Source organism: Ursus maritimus, unplaced genomic scaffold, assembly GCF_017311325.1.
Source record: "Ursus maritimus isolate PB19 unplaced genomic scaffold, ASM1731132v1 scaffold_30, whole genome shotgun sequence".
NCBI lineage: Eukaryota > Metazoa > Chordata > Mammalia > Carnivora > Ursidae > Ursus > Ursus maritimus.
Window position 1 is genome coordinate 29,087,153 of NW_024425564.1, and position 17,920 is coordinate 29,105,072.

Here is a 17,920-nt window from a genome sequence, read left to right on the forward strand (position 1 = left end):
TTTATATAAGGAAACAATTGCAAATGCAGTCCGTAAGTGACCAGAGTTCATTAAAAGGCTGATAGTATATTGAATGAAGTTACTCTAACTGGTTAAATAGTTTTAGGTATAATTAGCTTGTTCTTTTGTAAAACTGTTAGAAAATATTTTCTTGAGCGTTTGGCCATTGATTAAGAAATCATTGTATTTCAAAAATTAAATGGAGGAGATGATAAATAAATTAATAGTGACATTAGATGCATATTAAATTATCTCTGCTGTCCATGCATGCAGGCACATTAGTACACACTCGTCATTCAATTAATTGCCTTTTGCTGCAGTGAACCTCTAATCTCGGAAATGCACTGATCGTACACACCGAAAACCAGATTAGCTATTTGGGCCCCATTTTAGAAGTCAGAAATCAGGTCTTCACTGATGATGCATATGGGATCTCTCTTTGAGTGACCAGTAGATTGTTTTTGTATTAAATGCTTTCAACTCTTGTCATGTATTCTGAAGGAACACAGCAGTGAGGCAAAAAAAAAACAAAAAACAAAAAAAACCCCACAAAACAAAACAACAACAACAAAAACAAACAAACAAACAAAAAAACAGCAAAAAAAACCAAGAAAAAAAACCCCCAAAAACCAACAATCTACATTTACCAGAGAGAATTTTATTCCTTGTTTGTTTCTTTTATATTAAAAACACATTGGGATGAAGGAAGAGACAAGAGATTACCAATTCAGTCTTGCTAAGATTGGGTCTGGTTTCTTACATGCTTTAGAAAGGGAACTTGTCTGATTTCTTTTATGATGGGGTCTTTCAGGAGATACTCCAAAGTCTAATAATCCTTCTGTATGTCTTATCTCATTTCCGCATTCTGCTATTTGGCCAATCTATTCTTTTCTGATTATTGGAGTGAAGAGGCTCCCACTGATCTCTAAGTGAGAATCTTGGTGTATTTGAAGATTTGTTATTAATTTCCTATTCACTTTTCTTCTTCTGGTCCAATAAACCCTTATTCTTTATTGTTTGGGTTTTGAAAAATTTAATCATTTTCATGTCTTGCTTTATGCTGTCTCTCTGGCTTCTGTATTTTTATTGTAACATTCAAAATTAGACTTGAGTTTAGTGGAGTGCTAAACACCTAGTTTCAATGCACTGTAGATATTTTTAAACAACAGAACAACACTGTTTAGAGTAGATTTCATTCCAAACCCCCTCTCTGCTGTGGTGATATTTTTTCAATCATTGATAATTCCCTATCTTTTATTTTCTGTCTTCTGTTTTTATGTCTATTCCAAAATTACTAAAAGACAGACACTCAGAACCGTTGCTTTTGGAAAATTACATATAATGCAAAAAATCCCATGTGGAATTGTGAAGTTTAGTGGATGAGTTCTTTATTTCAATGTGAGATCTTTGCAAAAAATATGAAAATGAGTCCCAGAACTTTATTTGTAATGGCAACTTGACATGTGTGTTGGAAGCAATCGTAGAAATGCAGATGTACCTTTTTGTCATATTCATTGAGTCAACAAATAATTATTCAGTGCATCTTATATATCAGGCAGAGATCAAGACAGACATTGTCTCTTTATCAGATGTCTTTCTAAGAAGTGGACTGGAAAATATTTTTATAATTCTGTTCATATTCCAGATTTAAAAGATCTCAGTGTAAAGAGAAGCTTGGTGATTCTTTTTGATAAAGGGAAGACTCCCTTTTTAAAGTGGTATGTATGAACTAGTTTTTATAAATTAGTCTTGTTTCCAGCTAGACAGTAAGCACAGGGGGTCAGGACACAGTGTCTTAGATTTTCTTTTGCAGGTGCTAGTGGTCTTCCAGGCACAGAATTGGTGTTGATCACACATACTGTAACTTGCAGGACAGTAGATTTTAATGTTGTGTGTGTAAATCTAGTGGAAGCTATGGGTTCTCTTTGCAGGAAAAAAAAAAAACACCAATGCACTTAAGAGTTCAGAAGCACCTGTGCTCCCTAATTTATGCTCTAGGGTAAGAATTACTGACAGTTCAAAGTCTTTACACTTAACCTATGTCCCAACGATGCCAATGGAAGGTGGAGAAACTCTGATCTGGGTCACAATCCAAAATACGGCTTCAAGGACCACTACAGGATCTCTGTAATAAGGGGAGATCTATAATCTCACAGAAATAAAGAAACTCTATCTTATCTTCCTTTACCCACCAAATGGTAAGATGGAAGATCCAACGAGGACCAGAACGGCCCAGGAGGATGTGTGGCACGTCTGGATGTTCCCTCTTGTTTCTAATCTAAGTTTGGAGCTAGAGAGAAATATGTGGACTTTGAGGTTCATATATTAAAATCCTAAATGGCCATCAAGTCTTTCACTCATGGATCAGACATTCATTGAGTGGCTACGAGGTGCCAGCACTTGGGAGGACCCAGTATCTGATCTCATAGAGCTCATTTGACCACGCTTGTAACTCCCTGGGGGAGCGGTGGAAGAAAGCTGCTTGGAGACACCATTGTGCCTGATCTTGGACAGCGCTGGCATGACCAGCAGAAGCACTCAATAAATATTGGCTGGTTGATTAGTCTGTTACTTCCCCCGATGAGTTAGTTTTGTTGCAGAATCAGAGATCAGCTGGGGTTAATAAAAGAAAAGTTTAGTTTTGAGAGGGGCACAAAGCTACATATACTAATTATAATAAAATATTAAAAATCTACTTAGGGTAACATAGTTATGAACATGAAGCGCATACTAATGTGAGCTTCGTTTTGATGTAGAGTGTTTTCAAAATCAGCTATCTATCCTCAGAGTGGCCAAAATAGCAGTCCAGAGACGGACAAGGAGCATTTCAAATTCCGCAGTATGCTCTCTTATTGGCCCAGGGATGGCAATAACACAAGGAGCAGCTGGTAAGAATCTGGGTCTATTCTGACTAGATCATGCTGCCTGAGAGTCTAATTTTGCTTCAAAAATGGTCTAATTTTGCTCACAGTGGAAAAAGTGGTATATTCCTTTAGTGTCAACAGACCAGATTGCATCTCCAGTTTGTTTGATGGGGGAACTTGGTTCAGTTCCCAGATATGGCTCTCCTTCATGGATCATTGAATTACGCTAAGTGTTTTGAACAAAGTCAATTTCAATACATGCTGCTTTCCTCCCAAACCTTGGAATTTCTCTTCATACCAAAGTTCCAAGGGCTCGTGTTTGTAGGAAGAGAATATCCTGCCAATACAAGTCACTTCAGCTTTGGTTGTCAGCTTCTTCAGCCCTGAAGAGGTAAACCCTAAGGACCCTTCAGGATTTAACAGTTGAGTATTTTTATGGTGAGTCGTAGAGGCTCCAATATTCTGAAATTTATGCAAAGATATGTGTGCAAACTGGAGCATAAAAAAATATTAGGCTCTTTCTGGGGCGCCTGGGTGGCACAGTGGTTAAGCATCTGCCTTCGGCTCAGGGTGTGATCCTGGAGTTATGGGATTGAGCCCCACATCAGGCTCCTCTGCTGGGAGCCTGCTTCTTCCTCTCCCACTCCCTCTGCTTGTGTTCCCTCTCTCGCTGGCTGTCTCTCTCTCTGTCGAATAAATAAATTTAAAAAAATCTTAAAAAAAATATTAGGCTCTTTCTGTCCAAAAATATCCCCAATTTGGGTGTTTTGTGCTTTGGTTTTCAGTGAAGGGACTTCTGATACTTTCCTGTTTATGTTCCCTCACATTTCTTCAGGAAATAGCAATACGAGAAAGATCTTATTACTTCATCAGTATTTCTTTTTTTTTTCTTTGAGAGTATTTCCAACCAAGGGCCCATTACCTATTTCTAATTCACTTAGTTTCAAACTCTCTGGTCCTAAGTAATGAGCCATGAAGGAGACCAGGTTGGAGAGTGACCTGGGAAAGGACTTGCTGCCTCACAGGGAGCCTTGAGTCCCTCTCTGAACAAGGAGCCCTTTCCTCCCAGCATGTGCTCCTTCCTGCAGCTGCCTGTGGCCACAGTGAAACCAGGCACCTTGCTCCAGGCAGACCACATTCTACTGAAAACCCAGCTTTCTTAAAAATGAACCTGGAAAACTTCGCAGATGATCTATCTGTCCCTGTAATACATACCCTGGGAGTGTGGGGCTGCAGGAGGAGGATGGGAAGGATTGATGAGCAGCTCTATTTATGTTCTACTCATGGGCTAATCTCTCACACACACCTGGACATGATCTGAGCTCCTGCCCACACAAAGGGATCCTGGCGTTGGCTCTGGTGCTAACAAGTCCAAACTGAGCTCAGACTTCAGTCTGGCTGGAATGTGCAGGTGTCCTACCTGGATTTTCATGGACAACCAGCTGGGATCTCCCCAACCTGGCAAGCGATCTTGTGTGGGTGGGGCGGGGAGTGTAGTAGGAAAGGAATGATAATTCGGAAAGGGAGCCCCACGGGAGAATTTTAAGGAGCAGGAGCATTCCTCTTTCCTTTTCCTATGTGGTTTTTTTTCTTATATCCCATCTGGTCTCCAGGTTTCGGGTCCTTTCACTCTTCTCTTTATTTAAGAGTCCATGACATTGTGTGTCCATGAGCTTTATTGTGTAATGAATACACGTTTTCAAAGAAGGAGATATTTGATTCATTTGGTGCCCTCCAGAATGGGTGGTTTCTTCTATGTAATACCTGGAGGTAGGATTTTCCTCAATCCTGTTTCTGAAATCCATTCTGTATATTTTTAGCTTCTTTTTGGAATTTCTAGTTGGACACGACACACACACGGGGGGAGAAAAGCCTGCAAACCAGCCTTAATGCTGGTGGAAAGGCTTTGGCATGTGATAGAAAGCCGACCTCATTGTGCTCACTTTGCTGTGCCGGCTGTTCCCTGATGACTTCTTTGGATTGAATAAAGCCAGCTACAGAAGTGGGTGAAGCTATCCCTCACACTGACATTTAATTTACCTAGGAGTACAATAATCTGAGAAAGAATCAAATACTTGAAAATTTTGCTTCAGTGAGCAGAAGCCAAGTGTTTATGCCATATTGAAAAGTGATACTTTTCTTTGGAATTTAAAGTTAAAAAAAAAAAAGAGAGAGAGAGAGAGAGGGTGACAGGTTCATGGACTAAAAGCAAAAGGAAAGAACAAAACTCTTGTTCGGCATACTCACAATTCCAACGTTGGAGAAAACTCTGGAATTTTGCACATCATGATATTATTTTATCAGCTATGGTTTGATAGAACGAGGTAGTGGGGCCTAGGAAAAGGATGTGGTTGTAAAGCCTAAAAAGGGAAGGGTATTTTTAAGTGTGTTGCAGAGAAGGAAGCAGCTGGACTTAATAACTAACAATATGTGGGAGGCGAAAGTATGTTGAATCTTGTACAGAAGTTTGATGATCAGAGAAAGGGCGGGCGATGTTGCTGTCCAAATCAAAATAAGCCTCTATAATTAGCTCCACCTGTGCTAAAAAATTATGCTCACATGCTGTTCCCAATGTATTGAAATTTATGACCATGCAATATGTTATGTGAGTAATAGTCACTACCAAAAATCAATGTGCAGTTCTCTATTGACGAAACTTGGGTTTATATTTTACTCATGTTTCTGCTCTCAGTAACTAACATGATCCTGACATCTAGATGGTGTTCGAAATGCTGAACACATGGATAAAATGGCAAATCTGAGGCCTGCTGAAGCTCTCTGATTTTCCTTTAAAACGTATCTGGCTAGGTTCAATTATTTGTTTGCTTTAATGAGTTGAGTGATTAATTTTGTTTATTGAAATCTGGCACCGTGTGTCATATTGCTTTGCAGTGCGTCAATAACCAGGCATTTAGAAATTAATATCTGCTTCAGATCAGCTTTCAAGGTAGCCATCATGATGAAAAATGGAATGGTTTGGTGAAATGACCAGATATTCAGTACGCCAAAGCAGGGTCTGTGGCCAGTAGTGCCTCTCCTTACTTTTTGTTTCAGGACCACATGATAATTTAGGATCGTGTTCCCAGATGATATGAGCAGGCATTCCAGCCACCACTCCACTGCATACACCTTCCCCTCCTGTTGAAAGCCTTTCCGTAGATCCTGGATCTCTGGAGGTGGTTTGTGGTGGCATATGGACCATCCCCTATGCCATGTACTTCCACTCCCATCTCTCCCAAAGGTAAGTAACTAGACTTCTTACAACAGCCTGGAATATTTCTGAGGGTGCCCAAATCTATTTAAGATACAAATAGACCAGATGCATATCTGGATGCAAATCAGGAACGTTAGCGTCTTTATGCGTGAGATGTGCCATTCAGTAGCCGTGACGTGTCTCTTCAGCCCTGTCACTGCATAGCTGTGAGATCTTGGGCAATTGCTTACCCTCTTTACATTTCAGTTTGCTCATGTGTAAAGCGAGAATAGCATCAACTTACTAACATTGTTAGGATTAAATGAGTTAATGCTTATGAAGAACTTAGCAGAGCGTCTGGAAAATGGTCATCCATAAAAATTACACAACATCATCATCACCACTCTCACTGTTTCTCTGTGACGTGAGCCTATGAGAATTGCTAATAGCACCCTGGTAGCCTGACTCTGAGTTTACAAAAAGTGAAAGGGTTTCCTGGAAATGGAAAATCATAAGGGCTGCCGGGGGTGGGAAGCTTATCTTGGGTCTCCTAGAGTTGCCATCACAAACACTAAAAGAAGACACTACCTGGGCAGAACCTTCCTCTGAGGAGAAGAGCACTTAATGGCCACTCTACTATGGCTATTTTCCTGGGGCGTGGTGTCTGCAATTTACAGAATGATGCATGTGAACCACTCCAACAGCAAAAAAGCCCTATGTGGGCATCATCTATAAATTGAACCAAAGAAGTAACCATGTAATCAGTTTGTGAAATGGCCAACTCATTTCAAGAACTAAAATAAAATTTATTCCTAAGCATAACTTAAGCCCATCAACTGTTTACTGTGTCCAGATCAATTTTCAGCTACAGAAATCTGTGGACAATAATAATTTCTGGAAGACCAGAGAAAAGAAACAAAACAAAACAAAACAAAAAAACTTGAGGCGGCCTTATAAATAAGAAAACCTTAAAAATGAGAACGTTCTGAAAGTGTTTTAGTCAATGTCTTTATGCAAACTGCACTAATTAATCTCATGCAAACATGGATATTTTTGTAAAGCATAAGCCCAAGTGCCATTTTATGACCATGTAATTTACAAGTCCTCAAATTACATTAAAATCACCACACACAGTGTTTACAGTTTAATTACATGGTTATTTACCATTCCCAATCAAGTGTTATTCATTCAGTACCTCTTTGCCTGATCTTACCTAAAAAAGAAAACACTTTTATGCTGAATTTGAGTGGTAAACATTCAAACATGCCAATACTTAAAGGCAACAAAGATGTGATTTGGAGTAAACAAACTCCATTGACAGATTTCAGAGAACTTCCAGGGGGAAAGAGAATGGAAAGAGATCAACATTTTACTAAAATAGTATTTCTTTGGTTGTGTCAGTTCTACTGAAAAAGAAGAGAAGCTGATCACTGTTCACTGCCCATTCTTTACATAAGAAAGCCAACTGGGTCTGTTATCCATATTTTGTGTTATAATGATATAGCTCCTCAGTCAAGAAATGTATGGTGACTAACATAATATAATAAAAAATATTATTATTTTTTAAAAAAGGAGTGTTTATTGAGAACCATATGTGTTCTGGATCCTATGATAAGAATAAGTGTGAGAAATAAGGAATGGCCCCTGGATGAACTCAGACTAGCTATCTATTAGTACAGTATAGACATTTCAACATGTAGAATATATTTAGTTCTGGTTTTCTCTTTGTCATTTACCAATACCATTTTGAAATGACAAAATCTCAGTCCCACCATGGAATATCTGTCTTCAGGCAATTGCATAACCTTTCTGAGCCTTAATCTTTTCATCTATAGAATAGGGCAATGGGAATATAATAATAATAATGCCAGTTTTCCCTCCATGATAGTGTGATTATAAAGATGACATAAGTCTGAAAACACTTGCAGATTACTTCTTCAGGATCTGCCTCTGCAGCTAATTCTTCAAACCCAGTCCAACCAAGTCCTTATTTGCTTCCCTGTGCTGCCTAAGAGTTTGTGATGCCTCACAGCCGTTATGGTAGTCAACATTGATATCAGGAAACAGTTATTTGAATTAACTGGGATGACCCTTAAATTTCTAAGACATAACTTTGAATTCGCTTCTTTGGGAACTCAAATTTTAATAAAAGTGGCCCTCATTGTGACACCCATGGACCACCTGCCTCAGCATTACCAGAAGGGCTTCTGAAATGACCTATTTCTTGGGCCCACTCCAGATTTAGTGAATAGAATCTTCAGGAGTGGAGTCCAATCACATAGCTACCTTCTAAATGAGTTTCTCTGATAATTTTAGGCACACTAAAAATCCAAGAATCACTGTACTTTATAGGATTGCTTGTGGATACTTCAGTTCTCTTCTTTGGGGCACATGGTAGAATCCTGCTTCTCCGCCCACGGAGCACTTGTTTGGGCCAATGGAATGTGGATGTACTTGAAAAGTCATGTGATATGGAATCAAAGTCATTACTTTGAGGTGACTTTGTATTTCTCATAATTAAGACATTTTATTTCCCTTTTCCATGATTAGAAAACAACGTATAACTAGTTTTCCCAAACGTGATTTAACGGTGGTGGCAAAAAGCATTAACAAACATCAGATTGTAAATTAATCCACCCCAATCATTATGACATCATTTTTTGATGGAGCAAACATTGAAACGGCAGGGTTGTTAACGAGATTTTTTTCTCTTTCCTTCCGCTCTTCAATATAGAAGACACAATAACATTAACATAGGGAGATTTTATATGATGTTTCTAATTGAGCATGCTAATTTCTCTCAGGCTGAGTTTACACCAGCAAATAGAAAGTAGAAATGATTGCATGGGACGGAAAAGAACTCATTTAATGTATTGAGCACCTACCATATACTACTCACTTTGCTCAATCCACTTACATTTAACCACATTTAACAATTGTCTTAGAGACATTGTTTTTTATTCATTTTGAATGTGAACAGTTAAGCTGGTTAAATAATTTTCCAAAATTTACCAAATTAGAAATTGAGATTCTAGCTGACAGCTGTGTTTGCCCATGCACTCACAATCTTTTCATGGCATCGTGTCACCTATGGGAAAGTCAGACAATCTCTCAACATGCTGATAATCACACTAGTTTTCCAATTAATTGCTCAATTTTCATGAGGCCTCCGTATCTTCATGGATATTAATAAAATGTAGCTTTTTTCAATATCAAGTCAAAAATCTATAGACCGTGCCCAGCATGCATGCAATGTGTATCTATCCGCCCACATGCATTTTGGGATAGAAAATTAAGAATGGCACAATTAAAATGGTACTTATCCTCTTCAATACCAATTTTGCAAACCAGTGTCTCCTCCTGTCTGCAATAGATGCAAGTAAAATGAAACAAATTAAACTAGGGTGATCACCTTTGGAAATTGCTGGCCCTAAGATATAGATATTTGAATGACTTTCCATCTGGAAAACACATTAAACATATGACACGTCATTACCATCCAACAATTATCCAAATGGAATGTGAAATATAAAATTATTTCAGATATTAAGGCTTTGGAGAAGCTTGGGAGAGGTAGGCATGGAGGCATATAAGTCCATTTTGTGAAGTCAATTTTGATAATTGAGGCAAGAATGTAGTTACAAATTCTACTCTGTCTCTGCTCTTTGGTGTTTGTTTCTAAATTTAGGGAGACAAAGCATCAAGTGAGAGGACAGAGTTTAGAGTCTGGCAAAAAAAAAAAAAAAAAAAGGAAAAATTTATATAGGCACACTCCTCACAGTGTTTGTGGAATATCTATCCCTGAGGATTTTCTCTGGGCTCTGGCTGTGGAATATTGCACATCCTTTGGGCAGTTACCTGGTTGACAGTCCTTGAAGTAATGCGTATACTACATAGCATGTATGCATCAAACACATACAGGGGAGCCTAAGCCGGAAATAATAAGTAACCAACCCCAAATCAGTAATAATGAAAGATTCTTAGTGTGTAATTGGAGTAGTTTTTTTTCTAAGTATGTGTTATCAAATTGAATTTGTGGACAAGCTGTAGCTTAGCTCAATTTGAGCACCTCATCGTTAGGGGCCATTAGTATTTTATCCCAGGGGGGGAAAAATGACAATGAGAGTTTTCAGAGCAGGAACACCATAGAGATGATCTTTTCTGACTCTGATTTCACAAATGAGGAAACGCATTCAGGACAGTAAATGGTTTGTCTAACGTCACTTGGCTAGGACACGAGGCTTGCACGATCTCCCTTTGAAGAGCACTCTTTCAAGTTCACACTTGACATTAAAAGAGTAAATAAAAGCAACAAGATAGCTTTTGCCAAAATTATATTAAAAATCACAATTATTACATAAAGATCTTTTTCAAAGTCTATTAAATCCATATTGCATGTTGTATGAATACATATATCCCCAAAGAACTTACTGGACATTAAATGATCATATGTATGCCTGTTATATTAACTGGTTTCATGTATATGTTGAGTTTTACACTAGGATTATTGCACCATGACAGCTGAGAGGACCGAAATTAACAAAAGTGGTATCTTTCCCAAGATCATACTGTCAGCGAAAGACCTAGAGTTGGTACTTAGGTCCTTCTAATTCTCATCCTTTCTACCTGGCTACAGTGCCTCTCATCAAGACATTTTAAGAGGACAAGAACCTTATAACACAGATCTGGTTAACAAAGAGATGGTATAAGAAGTATTCAAAACAAAAACCACAGAAAACTAAAGAAAGCCAAAGTGAAAAGATGTGAAATAGACATTGGCAATGAGAAGGGATTGGGGTGGAGCAAGGGAGAACCACCCAGATGAACTACAACAGGCTTTGGCTTTAGTATCAAGATTTTCATCAACATATAATTCATTTCCAGAAGCTCAGTACTGTGCAAAATGTAGACTATTACAATCAACTTAGGAGTTATCATAATAAAACCCCGAGGAAGAATTACAATTAACTTGAGTCAATTAGATTTCTCGAGGATCCCTGACTTTAGCTCTGGGTAACTGGAATCTTAATGAGACAATTAATACTAGCTAATATCAGCTTGATTGATTTAAAGGGTATGTATAATTATATAGATGTGTGTATATAGAAATGTTTCTCTGTGTGTGTATCCTGCACCTATCCGTGGCATTCAAAATTGAGTCTCAAAATATTTTAATAGAAGAAGAAATCTCACTCCATAGATAAAAAACTGAGTTTTAAAAGCGATTTATTCTGAGAATCAGAGACAAAGTAAACAACCTCAGAAAATCAGGCTTAGGCATGAGCTAGATACAGTTATATGAAGGAAATGTCTGATAAATATTTGTTGTGTGCCAACCAAGGATCATTTTCAGTAAATTATCCCTTTAATCCCCACAGTCTTGAAGGGCACTATTTATTACCCCTATTTTACAGATTAGGAAACTGAACCTCAACAAGTTTAAGTGATGACCAAAGCGAGTTCTCAGGGCTGCCATGTACGGTTGTGTAGTTTGTGTACTGCACAATAGCATCTGGTAGAAGGAAGGAGCAAACTGGGACTGATATACATTTTGTGTTCCGCTGCCCAATGATGCACCTTAATGAAGGGATATGTCATCCCAGAGAAAGACGGTGCTTTCCCCTAATTTCCCCAGAAGCTACCTACCTACCTTTAATCATGGATTAAAACTTTAATCCATGAATGTCAGAGGCAAAAACCAGGCTCTTTCCATGATATCTTGAAATCTCCCCCACTATGAAGATGCAATAGAAATAAGTTATGAATAGCTGCTGCCCACCTCATAATAAAAAGACTAGATGATCTGAATATCAAGAGTTAAAACAATAAAGGGAAAAATGGATATTTCTTCATAACTTCTATTTTTTTGGACAAAACATTATCTGACTTGGAGATTTGGGTACGGATCGAGGGAGAAGAAAAAGATTAGTTCTGATTGGGCTGTTTTATTTGTTTGATCTTCTAAACTATTCGAGTCAGTACATAGTAAATCACTCCTTTGGTTTAACAAGTAAATCTATGACACGAGCATCAGCACCGTGTCTAACCCAAAGGAAGCCCTCCAGTCACATCATCACCCAACTGTACCAGATGAGCTCTGAGGTTTTCGTCAGCAAAAGTGTCCGAGGATGGTAATGTCACTGGACGTCCATGACCACTGATGCTAGAAATTTCGGTGACTAAAAGCCAGTACAATGTGGAACCTACGGTGGCTGCTCAGGGAAGGGGAGCCTAGGAGAAGGGCTGGGGTCCCACTTTGCTCCGCCCTGGCATCTTGGCTTCCTCCTGCCTCCCTGAGTGATCAGTGAGCTCCTTGGAGGGTAAGGTGCACGGATAATCCACTCCAGCTCTGGGATTTTGCACATAATAAGTAGCCTGCTCATTGCAGGTGCTTAGTGAATGCTGTTGAAGAAATCACTGTTTCTTTTCCCTCCCCCTCACAGTACTCAAGGTCATTGCCCCGTAGACACTCAGGCCTTTTCCTCTATGTTAGGAGGGGAAAGAGTGGAAAGGAACTACAGAGGAAGCCTACCTGGGAATGAAATTTTAAAGAGTAATAGAAACAAATTGTGGTTATATTCTCCAATACGTGATACAGAAATAGGGGAAATTATTGTGAGTTGAGGGGGCCGGAAGAGGTCAAGCTAAGCCTTAGAGGTGGGGATGATGGGAATAAGTTGGGTAGGAAAGAAAAACATCATGAGTGTAGACAGGAGTGATGAAGAATGAGTGTTTGTGGAAAGACGGGGAGATGATGTTGATCTGGAGTAGCAAAATCCTCACCAGAGGATGAAAGTTAAGAATCTAAAAACCACAGGAGCCTTAAACTTGACCTTCCACTGGAGTGAGTAGAGTTGAGTCATGTTAGGGACAGGCCATGGGAGGAGCTGAAGCCAGTTTTATTTTTTAATGTTTAAAACAAAGTTTTAGAAAGATGGCAGCAGGATTTGCTTAATCTTGCTTTACTCCACCCAGATTAAAACATCCGTATTTTAGCAATGGCTTCTTAGGAGACAGTGCCTCATCCCAAAGCCAGGATGACAATCTGGGGGCAGAGGGGATAGTCTTGAATGTTTGGACTTTCTGGTGCTCTTAAACTCACATCTTGGAAAGGAAAGCCTAGCTGCAAGTAGGTACCACCTGCTGTAAATTTTCTTAAATGAAATCACAATGTGGTGGCCCACTAGAGAAGAGACAGCAGGTGTACAGACGTGGAGACGCTTGTCCGTTTCACCACCACGGGGAGTGGCAGCAGCTAACAAGTCAGAAGAAAGAGCTGTCTGTTCGAAGTTGTCACTCCAGGAGTCCTGATCTTTGCCTTTCTGCTCTCCAGTTCCCCCAAGCCTGAAATGGTTCTTTTATAAATTAGTTTAAAGATAGTATGAATATGAACAAGTCTGGTCCCTGATCAGAAGTCAATACCAAATAATGCTGCTCTATTGGCCCATAGGAGAGTATGTCGATAAAAAGCCAGATGTGGTAAAATGAGTACTAGCTTCGAAGGGGGGGTGGGATCTGGGTTCTCATCCTGCCTCTGTCATGGACCCATCATAGGGTCTCTGTGGTACTGGCAGTGGGGATCGGAGCTACCTGAGTTGAATTGCCCTAAAGTATTAGACCTTTTAGTGCTACCATTTTGACATATAGATATGAAGAGTTGCCATCAGGCCTCTGTAAATTTTCTCTAGGGTCCTGGAAAGCATGCTACAGTGTGCTTTTGTACAGATACAGTGATAGCTGACTTAAGATAAGCTGCCTCTTCCTTTTGTATTTAGTTGGACAACCTTCCTTTCAGAGAAAGAGGGAAACGCAAGCTGTAAGTTTTATTAGACAAAATAATAGCATACAACCTGAGCTGTGTATTTATCCCTTAGTGGACGTAGAGAAAATATTAATGTTTGGAACGGTTAATTTTAGGAATCGAAAGTCTTCCAGGGAAAAGACTTGTGAACTTGTGTGGGTAGAGAAGACTAGGTTCATTTAGGACCATAAACAGAAGGATTCTCTGAATAAGCTTGTGGCCTAAAGGCAGCAAACTGGTTTCTTGGGGCGCCTGGGTGGCTCAGTTGTTAAGCGTCTGCCTTCGGCTCAGGTCATGATGCCAGCGTTCTGGGATCGAGCCCCATGTCGGGCTACCTGTTCAGCGGGAAACCGGCTTCTCCCTCTCCCATTTCCCCTGCTTGTGTTCTTTCTCTCACTGCCTCTCTCTCGGTCAAATAAATAAATAAAATCTTTAAAAAAAAAAAAAAAGAAAGAAAAAACTGGTTTCTTGTTCAGACTCTGCGGTGGTCTTCGACACGTTGGACCAGTCTTCTTTGTCGTTTCATTTTAAAATCAGGGAAGGGGGGCGAACACTGGGCTAGGTGATCTAGTTTGAACACTCTACACTTTAGAGTCAATTCCACTGGGGGATGGGTGAAGAAATAGATCCCGATAAAGAAACTTAAACACAATTATGGTTGCTCTTAAAGTGGGATTCATTACCAACTTACGTGCTGTCTGTTGACTCTGGACCTCCAAAATTTCTCATTATGAATACCACTTTTGTTTTTATTATATAGTGCGAAATAGGTCCCTATAGTGTATCAGGAAATGTCCTTGAATGTCATGGTCTAAGTGCTCTGAGCAGGTCAGGGGCAATGAATGTTGTTATAAAATCATTATCTTATTTGGCCTATGCCATCCAACCCACCTTCAAAGGTTTTCAAAGCAGACCGTGGCATATACCTTACTTTCTTTGATGCAGGTCTTAGAGGAAAACCCCTTGGGTTCTTTATGGCCCCTCACCTGTGCTATTCTTTCCTCAGCCATTTAACACAGTAAAGGAATCCCTGTTATGGAGTGGTTTGTCCAGGTCACACTGTTTCTTTCTCTGGGCTTGATTGTCTTCCCCCCCGCACATTCCAGAGTGTCTGGCTCTGTTGGCAACACGGTAAACAGCCGGCTGGAGTTATATTCTTCCTGCGGAAAAGACAGATGACTGCGTGTCTAGGTGGTTTGGTTACCATTGTTCTTTTTCTCAAACTATTCTTCTATGAACTGCTTTACTGCAGCTAGCTTGTCTATAGGTTTTTCCTTCCCAGCGGAACTGATTTCACACCCTTCGCGCCCTTTGTGAGTACATTGCCTACCTCTAGAGAAATACTTAACCTTATTAAGGATGACTTCGATTCCATGACTGTTTAAGATAAGAGGAAAACGGAGATAGGATTCCCTGGAAACACAACCCCAGACCCCGGAGCTTTCAAGCCTGGTTTTTCTATTTTCCTTCTCTGCTTTTAGGGAGCATATGTGAAATTTAAGGAGACAAGGATGATTTCAAAAGTGCCTGCTCAGAACGTCCAGTGTGAGGCGGAGCCTGCAAACGACCGAACAGATGTAGCAGGTGTAAACGTTTCCTTATCTTGGTTCCTGGGTTGTACATCCTCCTAGAAGACTCTCTGTACTGCAGAAAAGGGTTATCGGTACAGATGGTAAACTGCTAAAATGCCCAGAAGGTTCAAGCTCATCTGTGCTTTTAAAGAAGGGGAGGAGTGTGCGTTATCTGACTCACAGGTGTTTGGAAGGCTCCAAATTACCTTCAGGTTTTCCCGTTTTACTTTGCTTGAACAGATGTCTTGGGTTATATGTGGAAGTATCCACTCCTTATGGTGTCCAAGTGTTTAAAATTGGAAAGTGGGTTCCCACGAGCAAGGAGGTGGAGTTCAGCTCTTGGCACACGAGCCCCTGCCGTCCTTGTAAATTGAGGCTCTGGCCTCTCTTTGTCTCTGAGCTGCTGTCTCTGATTATTTTCTCTGGTCACTGGATCCTTGCTTTCCTGCTTTGCAGAGTTCTTACCGTACAGTGTTTTTTTGGCACAGACACTCCGTAATTCCTGAACCTTCATGTCCCTTGTTCCTGTTTCTGTCTCTCCCAGCCTGGGGTAGCGAAGAGTGCAAACAGGCAATGACCACAGGCTTCAGGTGCTCGGCTCAAGCAGCTTCAGGGGAGCGAGCAGCGGAGGGATCCTGTGTTAGCACCGAAGGCTAGCACAGGCACTGGTCAGCTTCCCTTCTCAGAGCACCAGCCTTTAATCCTCTATGAAAAAAGCAAAGCAAAACTAAATTAGACTAGACGAAATCAGAGAGGGAGACAAACCATAAGAGACTCTTAACTCTAGGAAACAAACGGAGGGTTGCGGAAAGGGAGGTGGTAGGGAGGATAGGGTAACTGGGTGATGGGCATTAAGGAGGACACGTGGGTGTTATATGTGACTGATGAATCACTGATATATGTTTGTTTGACAAAAACAAAACAAAACAAAAACAAAACCACTAAATTAGACTAATGTCAATTCCTGTGACATCATTCAACCTGCTGTTTCCCCTCCTGCAGTTTCTCTTCCTCCTTTCAATGAAAAGAAACATGTCCTCAGAACTGCATTTCCTAAACTGTATCCCATGGGATTTTTCAGAGGTAATATTTGGGAAAATCCCATGATGACAAGGATTTGTGAGAAGTCCTGTGTTACATAAAAGTAAACATTGTCTTAAACACTGGGATTTGGGCGGGGCACGTAAATATGCTAATATGTGAGTCAAAATCCTTATAAATATATTATGCAGCACTTCCCACTATTTATTTAACGAAGAGATACTTTCTTTGTGGAGCATGTCAAGAGGCAAGCGCTCCTTGGACACACTTTTTGGAAATGTTTGCTTAGACAAAACAATAAGGCCCAAGAGACCCACATCCAGCTGCTGTCTGCCCGGGGGGAGATCAACACTCGCGAACGGTGTTTTGTTTTGTTTTTAAATCAGGGGCAAATTGACTTTAGAGGGTTTTGCAGATTGTAATGGACATTTTGGCTAACTCCCCAACATCTCTTTCTCCCTCCCACTCTTGCCATCATCCTCTTTGAGAGGGACCAACCCACTCTTAGCATAACCCTTTAGTTATGGACTAAATTGTGTTCCTCTCCAAATTCATACAGTGACACCCTCACCCCTAATAGGACTGTACTTGGAGATAGGGCCTTCAATAAGGTAATTAAGGTTAAATGAGATCAGATGGGGGGTGCTCTCATATAATTGACTGATGTCCTTATGAGAAGAGGAAATGTGAACGTTCAAAGAGACGCCAAGAATATATCCGTGCACAGAGGAAAAGCCAGATGAAGGACGCGGAGAGAAGAGGGTCATCCGTAAGCCAGGGAGGGAGGCCTCCGGAGAGACCAAATGTGCTGGCACCTTGGTCTTGGACTTCCAGCCTCCAAAACTGTGAGAAAATCAGTTTCAGTAGTTTAAGCCACCCCATCTCTGGTTTTGTGTTCTAGCGGCTCTCGCAGACTCACATAGCATCCATTGTCCCTGTCCTACAGTATCAGGGCAATCCACCCCATTCCCTCACCGTGACAATGCTTTACGATAACCCTCACCTAAGCCAGGCGGTCTTAGGATATCTCTCTGGACACAGGGATTAGGTCAGGAGTACTCACCTAAGCATAATGCTTGGAACTTTGATCGTGTTTCAAAAGGGACCTTTGGTTTCTGAGGCACGTGACTGAGGAAACATGTGGCTTTGGTCGCCATGGGCAGCCATCTCGTGAAGGCAGTCAGAGAACAAGAGACAGAGGAGGCGAACCAGAAAACAGAAAACTACTGCATTGAGAGCTCTGATCAGTCCATGCCCTAAAGCTGCGCTTTTCAATTACGTGAACGAATAAGCCTCCTGGATTACTTAAGCCACGTTGTATTGTTTGCTTCTATTTCCAGTGAAAGCCATTCCAACTCATACATGGGTTACACAAGTGAATCCAGGTTCAGTCCCAACTGAAGGTTCTAGAGTGGGTCTTAGTGTCCAGGTTGTTCTGTATCTGACTTAG

General features: G+C 40.4%; 1 protein-coding gene across 1 annotated transcript in view; it reads right to left on the bottom strand.

Moving 5' to 3' along the window:
* The window catches only part of LOC103678382 (60S ribosomal protein L39-like), a 119,913-nt gene extending 102,286 nt beyond the window's left edge, over window positions 1–17,627 (bottom strand). The window contains exon 1 of the mRNA XM_040645123.1: window positions 17,534–17,627. Coding sequence (XP_040501057.1) covers window positions 17,534–17,627 — 94 coding nt within the window. The remainder of the gene's footprint in view (window positions 1–17,533) is intronic.
* Window positions 17,628–17,920: the final 293 nt, after the last annotated feature.